Source organism: Artemia sp. Qi Xiang Cuo, chromosome 16, assembly GCF_049724085.1.
Source record: "Artemia sp. Qi Xiang Cuo chromosome 16, ASM4972408v1, whole genome shotgun sequence".
In the NCBI taxonomy this organism is placed as follows: Eukaryota; Metazoa; Arthropoda; class Branchiopoda; order Anostraca; family Artemiidae; genus Artemia; species Artemia sp. Qi Xiang Cuo.
In genome coordinates, this window is record NC_142809.1 from 33,826,687 (window position 1) to 33,840,392 (window position 13,706).

At 33.7% G+C, this 13,706-nt stretch overlaps 1 protein-coding gene across 1 annotated transcript in view; it reads right to left on the reverse strand.

Moving 5' to 3' along the window:
- The window catches only part of LOC148942824 (uncharacterized), a 15,236-nt gene extending 3,074 nt beyond the window's left edge, over window positions 1-12,162 (reverse strand). The window contains exon 1 of the mRNA XM_089102368.1: window positions 11,279-12,162. Coding sequence (XP_088958494.1) covers window positions 11,279-12,162 — 884 coding nt within the window. The remainder of the gene's footprint in view (window positions 1-11,278) is intronic.
- Between the last annotated feature and the right edge of the window lie 1,544 nt (window positions 12,163-13,706).

Below are 13,706 nucleotides of genomic sequence, written 5' to 3' on the forward strand. Positions count from 1 at the left end.
AAGAAAATGTAACTGGGACAAGGTAAACCACAACCAAACACTACTGAAATATTCCAACTCTTGCATTTCAACGAAAGAAATTCAAAATGAACTTTGAAAAATTAAGAAAATGTAACTATGACAAGGTAAACCACAACCAAACACTACTGAAATGTTCCAACTCTTGCATTTCAACGAAAGAACTTCAAAATGAACTTTGAAAAATCAAGAAAATGTAACTGTGACAAGGTAAACCACAACCAATACACTACTGAAATATTCCAACTCTTGCATTTCAACGAAGGAAATTCAAAATGAACTTTAAAAATCAAGAGAATGTAACTGTGACATGGTAAACCACAACAAAACACTACTGAAATATTCCAACTCTGGCATTTCAATAAAAGAAATTCAAAATCAACTTTGAAAAATCAAGAAAATGTAACTGTGACAATGTAAACCACAACCAAACACTACTGAAAATTTCCAACTCCTGCATTTCAAAGAAAGAAATTCAAAATGAACTTTGAAAAAAGAAGAAAATGTATCTGTTAAAAGGTAAACAACAACCGAACGCGACATAAATTTTACAACTATTGCATTTCAACGAAATAAATTCAAAATGAACTTTGAAAAATCAAGAAAAAGTAACTAGGACAAGGTAAACCACAACCAAACACTACTGAAATATTCCAATTCTTGCATTTCAACGAAAGAAATTCAAAATGAACTTTGAAAAATCAAGAAAATGTAACTTTGACAAGGTAAACCACTTTCAAACACTACTTTAATTTTCCAACTCTTGCATTTCAACGAAAGAAATTCAAAATGAACTTTGAAATATCAAGAAAATGTAAATGTGACAAGGTAAATCACAACCAAACACTACTGAAATATTCCAACTCTTACATTTCAACGAAAGAAATTCAAAATGAACTTTGAAAAATCAAGCAAATGGAACTGTGACAAGGGAAACCACAACTAAACACTACTGAAATATACGAACTCGTGAATTTAAACCAAGGAAATTAAAAATGAACTTTGAAAAATAATTAAACAGTTACTTTGACAAGATAAAAAACAAACAAACACTACTGAAATATCCCAGCTCTTGCATATAAAAGAAATAAATTCGAAATGAACTTTGAAGAATAGATAAAATGTAACTGTGAATAGTTAAATCAAAAAAAAACAATATTGAAATATTCAAACTCTTAAATTACAACGAAAGAATTTAAAATTAACTTTGAAATATAAAGAAAATGTAACTGGGACAAGGTAAACTACAACCAAACACTACTGAAATATTCCAACTCTTGCATTTCAATGAAAAAAAATCAAAATGAACTATGAAAAATCAAGAAAATTTAATTATGAAAATGTAAACCACAACCAACAACTACTGAAATATTCCAACTCTTTAAATTATACTAAAGAAATACTAAAATAACAATGAAAAATCAATAAACTGAACCAGTTACCATGGAATCAACAACCCAAAGCTAAATAAATATAGAAACTCTAGCATTTCAATGAAAGGAATTAAAAATGAACTTTGAAAAATAAAGAAAAACGAACAGTGACAAGGAAAACCACAAACAAACACAACTGAAATATTCCATATATGTCAATTCATCTACATAATTTCTAAATTAACTATTATAATTATTTATAATGTAACTGTGACAAGGTAAACCACAACCAAACACTACTGAAATATTCCAATTCTTGCACTTCAACGAAAGAAAATCAAAATGAACTTTGAAAAATCAAGAAAATGTAACTGTGACAAGGTAAACCACAAACAAACACTACTGAAATATTCCAACTATGTCATTTAAGCGATAAAAATTCAAAATGAACTTTGAAAAATCAAGAAAATGTAAGTGTGACAAGTTAAACAGCAATAAAACACTAGTGAAATATACCATCTCTTGCATTTCAAAGAAAGAAATTCAAAATGAACTTTGAAAAATCACGAAAATGTAACCGTGACAAGGTAAACCACGACCATACACTACTGAAATATTCCAACTCTTGCATTTCAAGGAAAGAAATCCAAAATGAACTTTGAAAAATCAAGAAAATGTAACTGTGACAAGGTAAAGCACGTCAAAACACTACTGAAATATTCTAACTCTTGCATTTCAACGAAAGAACTACGAAATAAACTTTGAAAAATCAAGAGAATGTAACTGTGTCATGGTAAACCACAACACAACACTACTGAAATATTCCAACTCATGCATTTCAATGAAAGAAATTCAAAATGAACTTTGAAAAATCAAGAAAATGTAACTGTAACAAGGTAAACCACAACCAAACACTACTGAAATATTCCAACTCTTGCATTTCAACGAAGGAAATTCAAAATGAACTTTAAAAATTAAGAGAATGTAACTGTGACACGATAAACCACAGCAAAACACTACTGAAATAATCCAACTCTTGCATTTCAATAAAAGAAATTCAAAATGAACTTTGAAAAATCAAGAAAATGTAACTGTGACATGGTAAACCACGACAAAACACTACTGAAATATTCCAACTCTTGCATTTCAATGAAAAAAATTCAAAATGAACTTTGAAAAATCAAGAAAATGTAACTGTGACAAGGTAAACCACTACCAAACACTACTGAAATATTCCAACTCTTGCATTTCAACTAAAGAAATTCAAAATGAACTTTAAAAATAAAGAGAATGTAACTGTGACATGGTAAACCACAACAAAACACTACTGAAATATTCCAACTCTTGCATTTCAATAAAAGAAATTCAAAATGAACTTTGAAAAATCAAGAAAATGTAACTGTGACAAGGTAAACCACAACCAAACACTACTGAAATATTCCAACTCTTGCATTTCAACTAAATAAATTAAAAATGAACTTTGAATAATGAAGAAAATGTAACTGTTACAAGGTAAACCACAACCAAACACTACTGAAATATTCCAACTCTTGCATTTCAACGAAAGAAATTCAAAATCAACTTTGAAAAATCAAGAAAATGTAACTGTGACAAGGTAAACCACAACCAAACACTACTGAAATATTCCAACTCTTGCATTTCAATGAAAGAAATTCAAAATGAACTTTGAAAAATCAATAAAATGTAACTTTGAGAAGGTACACCATAACCATACACTACTGAAATATTCCAACTCTTGCATTTCAACTAAAGAAATTCAAAATGAACTTTGAAAAATCAAGAAAATGTAACTGTGACAAGGTAAACCACAACCAAACACTACTGAAATATTCCAACTCTTGCATTTCAAAGAAAGAAATTCAAAATGAACTTTGAAAAATCAAGAAAAAGTAACAGTGACACTTTAAACCACTTCAAAACACTACTGAAATATTCCAACTCTTGCATTTCAACGAAAGAAATTTAAAATGAACTTTGAAAAATCAAGAAAATGTAGCTGTGACAAGGTAAACCACAACCAAACACTACTGAAATATTCCAAATCTTGCATTTCAACGAAAAAAATTCAAAATGAACTTTGAAAAATCAAGAAAATGTAACTGTGACAAGGTAAACTACTACCAAACACTACTGAAATATTCCAACTCTTGCATTTCAACGAACGAAATTCAAAATGAACTTTGAAAAATAAAGAAAATGTAACTGTGACAAGGAAAACCACAACCAAACACTACTGAAATATTCCAACTCTTGCATTTCAAGGAAAGAAATTCAAAATAAACTTTGAAAAATCAAGAAAATGTAACTCTGACAAGGTAAACCACAACCAAACGCTACTGAAATATTCCAACTCTTGCATTTCAACGAAAGAAATTCAAAATGAACTTTGAAAAATCAAGAAAATGTAACTGTGACAAGGTAAACCACAACCAAACACTACTGAAATAGTCCAACTCTCGCATTTCAACGAAAGAAATTCAAAATGAACTTTGAAAAATCAAGATAATGTAACTGTGACAATGTAAACCACAACCACGCACTACTGAAATATTCCAACTCTTGCATTTCAACGAAACAAATTCCAAATGAACTTTGAAAAATCAAGAAAATGTAACTGTGACACTGTAAACCACGTCAAAACACTACTGAAATATTCCAACTCTTGCATTTCAACGAAATAAATACAAAAGGAACTTTGAAAAATCAAGATAATTTAACTGTGACAAGGTAGAGCAAATCAAAACACTACTGTAATAGTGCAACTATTGCATTTCATCTAAAGAAATTCAAAATAAACTTTGAAAAATCAAGAAAATGTAACTGTGACATGGTAAACCACAACAAAACACTACTGAAATGTTCCAACTCTCGCATTTCAACGATAGAAATTCAAAATGAACTTTGAAAAATCAAGAAAATGTAACTGTGACAAGGTAAACCACAACCAAACACTACTGAAATAATCCAACTCTTGCATTTCAACGAAAGAAATTCAAAATAAACTTTGAAAAATCAAGAAAATGTCACTGTGACAAGGTAGACCACAACCAAACACTACTGAAATATTCCAACTCTTTCATTTCAACGAAAGAAATTAAAAATGAACTTTGAAAAATCAGGAAAATGTAACTGTGACAAGGTAAACCACGACCATACACTACTGAAATATTCCAACTCTTGCATTTAAATGAAAGAAATCCAAAATGAACTTTAAAAAATTAATAAAATGTAACTGTGACAAGGTAAACCACGTCAAAACACTACTGGAATATTCCAACTTTTGCATTTCAACGAAAGAAATTCAAAATGAACTTTGAAAAATCTAGAGAATGTAACTGTGACATGGTAAACCACAACACAATACTAGTGAAACGTTCCAACTCTTGCATCTCAATGAAAGGAATTCAAAATGAACATTGAAAAATCAAGAAAATGTAACTGTGACAAGGTAAACCACAACCAAACACTACTGAAATATTGCAACTCTTGCATTTGAACGAAAGAAATTCAAAATGAACTTTGAAAAATCAAGAGAATGTAACTGTGACATGGTAAACCACAACAAAACACTACTGAAATATTCCAACTCTTGCATTTCAATAAAAGAAATTCAAAATGAACTTTGAAATATCAAGAAAATGTAACTGTGACAAGGTAAACCACAACCAAACACTACTGAAATATTCCAACTCTTGCATTTCAACGAAAGAAATTCAAAATGAACTTTGAAAAATCAGGCTTTTGGGGTGCCGGGGGCCCTTTGGGGGGGGAGGGGGTCGTTCTGTGTTTCAATGCACAAAAAAATATTAAAAAATAGGGGGAGGGAAGGGGAGGGGGAGGGGAGGAGGGTAGGGGGAGGAGGGGAGGGGATGGGGGAGGGGGAGAGTGGAGGGGGGATGGGGGAGGGGGAGGAGATGGAAAGGGGAGGGGGAGATGGGGGGAGGAGATGGAGGGAGAGGGAGGGGGTTCTTTGTGGGCCAAAGGGGTGGGGGCCCTTTGGGGTTGGGGTAGAGGACCTCACAACACTGTTCAAATGGAACTTGTGTATTATAACGACCACACTCAAAACCTCTTCTAAAACATCTTTTAAATCATCTTTTAAAATGCCTCTAACTGTTTCGCCAAAATAATTCCATAAAAAGGCTAAAACGGTTTTGCCCAAATAATTCCTAAACGTAATTCAGCGTCTTCCTTTTTTTTAGCATCCCTGGGCTGTCACATTTGAAATTACAAAAGAAACCTTTTCGCACGCGAAGATTAAAACATTTGGCTCGAACAACAACAGCAAATACTGTTTCCCAGACTCTCATAACATCTGCCTCGAACAACAACAGGAAGGAAGTGACATTAACTTTGCCTCGAATAACAACAGGAAGGAAGTCTCATTAACTTTGCCCGGAAACGATTTGGTTAATGACTCCATAATCCTTGAAAGTGACAAAATTCCTGTTTTTCAAATTCTCACTGACAAAATCAATAAAACATCCAAGAAAACAGACATAAATGTGACAAAGTTCCTTTTTTTTCATTCTCACTGACAAAAACCATAAAAACAGACATAAATGTGAGAAAGTTCCTGTTTTTTCAAATTCTCACTGACAAAAACCATAAAAACATAAATAGATGTGACAAAATTCCTGTTTTTTCAAATTCTCACTGACAAAAACCATAAAACATCCATGAAAAACATCAAATAAATCGACCAACACACATAACCATCCATGAAAACATCCATAAATGTGACAAAATTCCTGTTTTTTCATTCTCACTAACAAAAACCATAAACCACGTGGTTCTATGCCCATATATGGAGCCCTGATCGGAGTTATAGGGTCATCTCTACTAGATTGTGCCCCCAATCTAATTCTCATTTGCTTTAGGGTTCTCTGTGCCCAGGAACTTCCGGGTTTCAAACTATATTGATTTCAAATTCCGTACGTTTGAAGCTGTTCTGACAAAAAATGTTTAGGCTCTTTTTCGGCGGAGCCAATATTAAAAATAAATAAATTATCCTTTTTTTACATAGGGGTACCCTTGACCCATGGTCTTGGGATACGAGTTTTTAGACGGTAAAAACAGTCGTTGGATTTTTATGGGTCCTATTTTCAGAGAACCTCATCCCCAAACTATGTTTAGATTAGGTTGCTCTAAACTAGTCAGGCTTATCCTTGATAACATGTTTTTAGATGTTATCTGTGCTTCCCAACACCTTTTTTTCCAACAAAAATGTGTGGTCCCCTTAGTTCAGTTGTTCATTACTGAAATTTCAAAGTCAATTGGGGAAAAAAGAAGTTTTTTTGGTCGCAATTTTGAGAGATCATTGTGCCAAAAATTAAATTCGTCTTGTATGCTTGGGTCCACTAGCAATTTTGTTTCAAGATGCTTAGAATTTTTATAGGTTTTTTAAAAGGATCTTATGGACTATTCAAAGAATTTAAGATGAAAGTTTAAAGCGTATCGATAAGAAACTTTAGCCCCAGCTCTTAGGGATACGTGTCCCCAGCCTAAATTTATTGTGGTTGAGGGCTCCCTTAAGCCAGGAGCCTATAATTTTATGTTTCTGCCTTTTCAGAGAAAACAAATATTTTTTCTCGTTTAATGGAGTTCTTTTGAACTAAAGAACGATCTTTGAAAGTTTTGAGCCAACTGGACACCAAAGATGAAACTTACCTCTCTATTCAAATTATTACCCTGGCTCCTGGAAGTCTCCCGGAAATGCATTTTTGACAATGCAGGTCCCTTTTGACTGGATTGGAGTGGTTTAACAGGGGCTAAGACCAGTTATTCTGGTTTATGCAAGTTCTATAAGTATGCAAAATTGGTTCCTGGCTGATGAATTATTTTCAGCTGATTAATATTGGACAACTATATGATTAGGCAAAGTAATTATCGTTCCGAAACAATAATGGTAAAGCTGCTAGAGAGGTATCCAAAGTGATAAAATGCGTTTGGATCTTGGACGTAAGTTGAGTATACCGAGTCGAATGGATTTGAGTCAATCCTTTTGTAATGGGGGGGGGGTTTATAGAAAAGTTATTTATTCATATATTTTCGGATGTTTCCTCATATGGGAAATTTCAATTAATTAATTCAATGGGGGAAATTAGTTAAACTCTAAACTGATGGTTCGCGAGTGGCATACCTAAGTGGAGGCGGAACTTTGTGTGTAGGGAGCTTAATTTAACTGTACAAATAGGGAGCTCTCATTAACGCACATACTGAGTCGAAATCAGATTGAATGGATTCATTTTCCCTTGGAAGCGAGTGGAGCCACAAGGACAAACTATCTCGAGAAATACTAGCATAAAGAGAATAAAATAAGAAGATGATGCATTTATTACTCACAGAACTGGAACAGAGCTCGGTATATCAAAATATCTGCAGTAAATGGCACTAAGTTAAAAATGGTCACTGGTTCAATACTATTGTTCGGAACTGACAATCGACTGACTAGATAAGACTCATTCCGAAACAAGACTGTCATAAGACTCCAAAATTAAGACTGACACAATAAGACTGCTCCAACAAGACTGCCTCCAAAAAGACTGCCTCAAAAAATTGCTAAGTTCTCGCTATCTACTCATTCCAATTTCGCCAGAGGTTACGTCCGGGCGTTACTAACAAGTATACTATTCCGATCCTATTGGTTTCCCTATCTGTCATACATTACTATTGGGCCAATCAGCTAGTTGATTTTAATTAACTTTTGAACTGGCTTATGATTCTTCTAAAATTTCGCTTCGGAATTCTTCCCAGCATGGTACAATTTTTTGCTAGATACAGAGTTTAACATTGTATTTAATTTATACAATTTTTGACATATTTTATGCAAATTTCAAACCTAAGATTTATAGTTACATTTCGCTTCGGAATTCCTCCCAGCATGATACAATTTTTTACTAGATACAGAGTTTAACATTGTATTTAATTTATACAATTTTTGACATTTTTTATGCAAATTTCAAACCTAAGATTTATAGTTACAATTGCAACACAATGTTTCGCTACTTTTTAAATTTGACAATTAATTGTTACTTAAATTGTTTGGGTTTACATTCTGGGCATTTTACTTGGAAAATTTTGGGGTATTGGAAATTGACTCCATTACATATCATCCTTCCCATTCTTAACGATGTCCTCATCGTTGTGTTACCCTACTCTTTCTACTCTTTTAAATTTTTGATCTCACTTCCCCCCTTTTTTGACTTGGTATCTGTTACTTGAATTGACTTAGCTTTGGTAATATATATATATTGTTTCATGTTCCCGATTGTTTTACTAGACTACATGTATTAAAACATCACCTTAAAGTCCACCACCTATACACTCTATTTGACGAGAGGGTCAAAGAGTCTCTATTGGCTAATACATTTGATTATATGATTATGTAATAATTATTGCTCCCTCCACCTGATACTAAAATTCCTTCACCTGATATGCTAATAATTCTACATAGTTCTAACTAATTAAACACTGCCTTTGTGACTGTTTTGTCACTAAAAATGGTACATATTTGCTTTTTCTCTAAACTTAACTATACTTCCACCTGACATTATAATAATACGATACGTAACTGACTTCAAGGCACTAATACATATATAGGATAAATGATTGGAAATAAAAGGTTTCACAATATAATTTTTAAACTATATGTATGATTGCAGCATTAGGAAAATGTAATTTACACTTATTTTCAACTGATTATGAAAAGTTCCTCTATATTCACTAGAGCTATAAGTTAGATACATAAGATTTCACACTTACTTCATCATTCTACGTATCTATAATACTCACATACGTTGTCACTTAATTTTTGGCTTCCGTCGAACTAATTATTGTGTCGGCTAATTGTTTATGGTTTGTCTTCATGGCGTTTCCTCTTTTGGCACTAGTTGCTTGGGATAAGCGTTTAAAATGTTCCTAAGTATGACTACTTGCACAAAATTATCCGTGCGTGGTTTGTCATGTCAAATACGTTGGATTGATGTTGCCGAGTCATTGAAATGTCTATTAGGTACATAACCCTTGGGGAATTGATCACATGAAATGGGTATCTTGGTCGCTGGCTGGGTATCTCTTCTTTGACACTTTTATTCTCGGGGAAAATCAAATACTCGTACAGTCTGTGTTTCCCGTAAATTGTTCACGTTCAATCCATCTTTTATTTGGACTATGGGCTGCCTTACGATATTTAACGTTAACTAGGGCATGATCGAAACTTGATTTAAGGGCCTTGGCTCGACGCATTGTCTTTGATTCCCAGTTAAATGATTCACAATTATTGAGGGCTCAACATGGAGATAAAAACAATAATAACTGTTTGGTTTTCTTCTCTGAACACTTCATTTTGGGAAAAATTTTAGCATGTACAGTTTATGTTTCCCATTAATTGATCATGTTTCTGTTCTTCTTCTCATGGATGGTGATTTGGTTTTGCGACATCTAATAATGATTGGATAGAGTCAGAACTTAAACTTTTGATCTTGGTTAACATACTGTCTTTGATCTGAGGCTTAAGATATACCATTTTTGAGGAATTGGCTCCAGGGTTATTCTTGGTGTTATAAACATTTAATCTTAAGGACCTTGCCGTCTAAAGATAGTTATTTGACGGGTATTTATGCAGTTTTACGACATGACTGGTCGGGGTGGGTCTCTATGTGATTATCAATTCATATATGAGTTTCTATATATGGAGTTCTGGGTTCGCCGATAGTGGCTGGGGTAATGTTACCTGGTACTAGGCTTGGAAGACTTGGATTTTCATCAGGTCATTGGCTTCAGGGGTTTCCTTGGTGAGTACTTTTCGGTGGTTGACAAATGATGAGAGTAGATGCTACTTGGTTGTATATATGTTGCTTGCTGGTATACCAATAGTTTATCTTCACTGATTACTCTGCTTCCTAGAATATAAATATCTGGGCAGAATCATATGTTATTTATAATCACACAAGTTAAAACACGAACAGCATTAATACAATATTATACGGGGACTATTGTTTTTAATAATAGTCATAATTAGTCGTACTAATCACATCAATTTAATATGGGTATATTTAAACTCAACTATAAAAAGAGTAAAAGCAATCATGCTCTACATGCATATTGCAGCAATACTAGGTTACTACGAGACAATTAAAGTAATTATACGAGAAATGATCATGTCTACAAAAAAAAATAACACAATATGAAATTTTCAAGATTTGGTGATTATATATATATATATACTTGTATAGATGTGCGTTTGACATCTGTTCACTACTTAATACATTTTTAAATGTTATTCAACACTTATCTACTTTAGCATTAACTTTTTTTTTATTATATAACTACATGCGAGGTAGGTTACATGGTTTTATGAGAGGTCTTGATTTACTATAAATTTCCAAGTTTTTACTGTTTATGCGCGTCCATGCCGCCTAAGAAATACATCTTTGCAGGTGCATGGGTTTATACAAACGGTAAGTAGAGATTTAGGACTGTACCTGGCACGAATGAGGACCTCACTCCAATTTGCTCGATCATGTCCTCCCTTATTTTTTGTTTAAGGATTATCAGGGAGTTCCGGGTTTAGATTTTGCATCTCACTCGGCTCGATGTGATCTGACTTTGCTCTTTTTCTACGTGTCATTATCAAAATTCTTCCGTAATTTAGGTTCAATACGATTCTTATAGAATACGAGATCATGAATACGAATCCTACCGTCAGGAGGATATACCACCAAAAATTCGTTGAAAATATTCCGTATCTACTTTCTACATACGTCAATCTTTGGTTTTCATTGGTAAATAGGGGAATTTGAGAGTCTAAGGCTTCTTTTATTTTTGTCAATGTTAAGGTTCCCTGGACATTCTCTATTTTTGACCATATTTCGGTTTTCTCTTCTTCGTTTGCAATATTTGGAATTGTATGTGATAAATTTATTGATTTGAAATTAACCACTTTGGGGCTTATTATATTTGTGCTTGTGGTTTTCAGTGGTGTTTGTACCGTGGCTTCTTTGGTTACCAGTCGGCATCCTTGTTTTATCGTAATCGTTCCCACGTCTTGTAATTGTAGTTCGGTTCTGTAGCTTGGATCGATTTTTTCTGTATTATTATAACAAGAGATAGTCCCTACTGTTTCTTTTGGAACGGAGAATAGCCATAGGTCATTTCTAAGATGAATAAATATTTCGCGCTTAGTACTACCTATTAGCGCTTCGCATGTATTTGGAATTTCCTCTTGTTGGGTCTCTTTTAAGAATATATCTAACATACAGGATCCAGGTTTTACATTATAAATAGGCAGGGTTAGTTGACATACTAGATTTTTGAATGCTACGCATTCCTTAAGGTCCTGTGGATTTGCTAAGGCATATTTTCTTCTGTCTTGATCGACAAGTAAATATTCCGCTTCGGGGGTGATAGTCATGAACGAATTGGTTTTGCCTATATTGGCTGGAAACGTAGAAATTTTATACAAGTCATATATGGATTGTTGATTTATTAATGGAATTGTTACTACTGCAAATATTTGTTCGCTTATTTCTGTTGAATGAACTTTTAGTTTGGTGTAATAGTGGAACAGGTTTGCTACTTCTGGTTCTGTTGGTAGATGTAGACCGAACGTTAGATGTTTTTTTATTTCGTCTAAGATACTTTTTAGGTTCGAAGGGTCCACCAGGTCATATGACAAGGTTCCTCCAGTAAGAGCAAATAATGCAAATTCAAATTTGCTGACATCAGTTGCCAAGTTAAGTAATGACATTGTCACTATGTCTAGTGATACCATGGTGAGACTCGAATCGGAAATCACACGATCTACTTCATTTATAAAATAATTCATAATCCTTACTTTCTTTGATATTTTCTTTGAAATCCCTTAAATTTTGTATTTCTGATAATTGTCTATACTGGCTTGTATTTTCTGGACATGTAATGTTGCGATTATCGCACTATTTACCTTCCCTACGTTTTTACCCAGTATATTTAGGTCTTCTACCGTCGAAAGCCCAAATAAGCGCGAGGCTAATTCTCCCACGATAGGTATTAGACTAGCTGATCTGCGGTATTTGCTTTTTCGAAAAAATACTTCGAAGATTCTCGTGGTACTTTGTTTCAACTTTTGCATTTCTGTATTGAACAATTCAAATAGTGCTTGCAGTCTCTGTCTATATAATATTAGGAAAGATTGGTGAATCGATACTCTTAGAGCGTTTTTCTCGTTTAGCTCAGGTAATGGTTCAATATCTTCCTTTGCCGACTCGTCGGCCATTGCTAATCTTGCACAAATATGTTTGCCGTCTATTGTCCAACATTTCTTGTGTGCGTAGTCATCTTCTTCCTCTTTCTAATAGTTATTTTTTCTTTCTTCGGGTTTTACTACTTGTACCCTTATTGTTTGTGTCTCGGTATGTCTTATTGAAGTTCCTGCCTTTAGGCCTATTGTGAATATGAAGTTTGGCTGTTTGTCCGTAAACATGGGCCCTGTTGTCCAGTTCCACATTGTAATTTCGTTTGGTTTTAGAGATGTCAACATGGCCAAATCTTCAGATGATTAATTACTAAGTGCGTTAATTTCAGGGGTTGTGGTCGTCGTAGTTTCCGACATTGAAGATTGTATATCTCTTACTGGGGTTTCATATGTAGGCGTGGTTGTCTTGGTGTCTTTTCTTTTTCTTTCAGTAGGCTTTTTATTCTTATCATCTTGCTGTGATTTTGAGAATGTTAATTCCTTTAGGTTAATAATTTGTCCGTAGTCCTTTTCCTTTGTGAGTTTTGATAATATTTGCTTTGTAACGTTTTGTTCAGCATGATTTTGCCATAATGCTTTGAGAAAAGTCCATAGGCTCGGTAGTTCATTTAGCATTGCGTAATTTCCGTCATAGAGTTTATTTCTCTTGGAAGTTGCTAAGAAGGAACCTATGGTATATTTTGCTGCCGTCCACATTACTTAATTCTCTTTTCCTTCTGCTTTCTCTGTTGTTGGTTCCTAGAGCTTTGTCGATTTCTGCCATTTTCTTTTCGAAGTCGTCTATTATGAATTTCGACTTTAGTTTGGGAAGTATGGGGGGTAGATTTCCTTTATTTTCTTTATGGTGCATGTCTTTCGTGGTCTGCAAGCTTTTATCCGATTTTAAGAATTGGAATATGGAATCCTTTAATTCATCGGTGTTTTTCTCCAGTCTCATTACCTGTTGAAATAGGGTTTCAAACGGTTTGGGATCCAGTTTCATAAATATTTTCTAAGCATTGGGGCTTGCAAGTAACGAGTTCTCATGTTTAAAGATTATTCCATGTTTTACCATATCT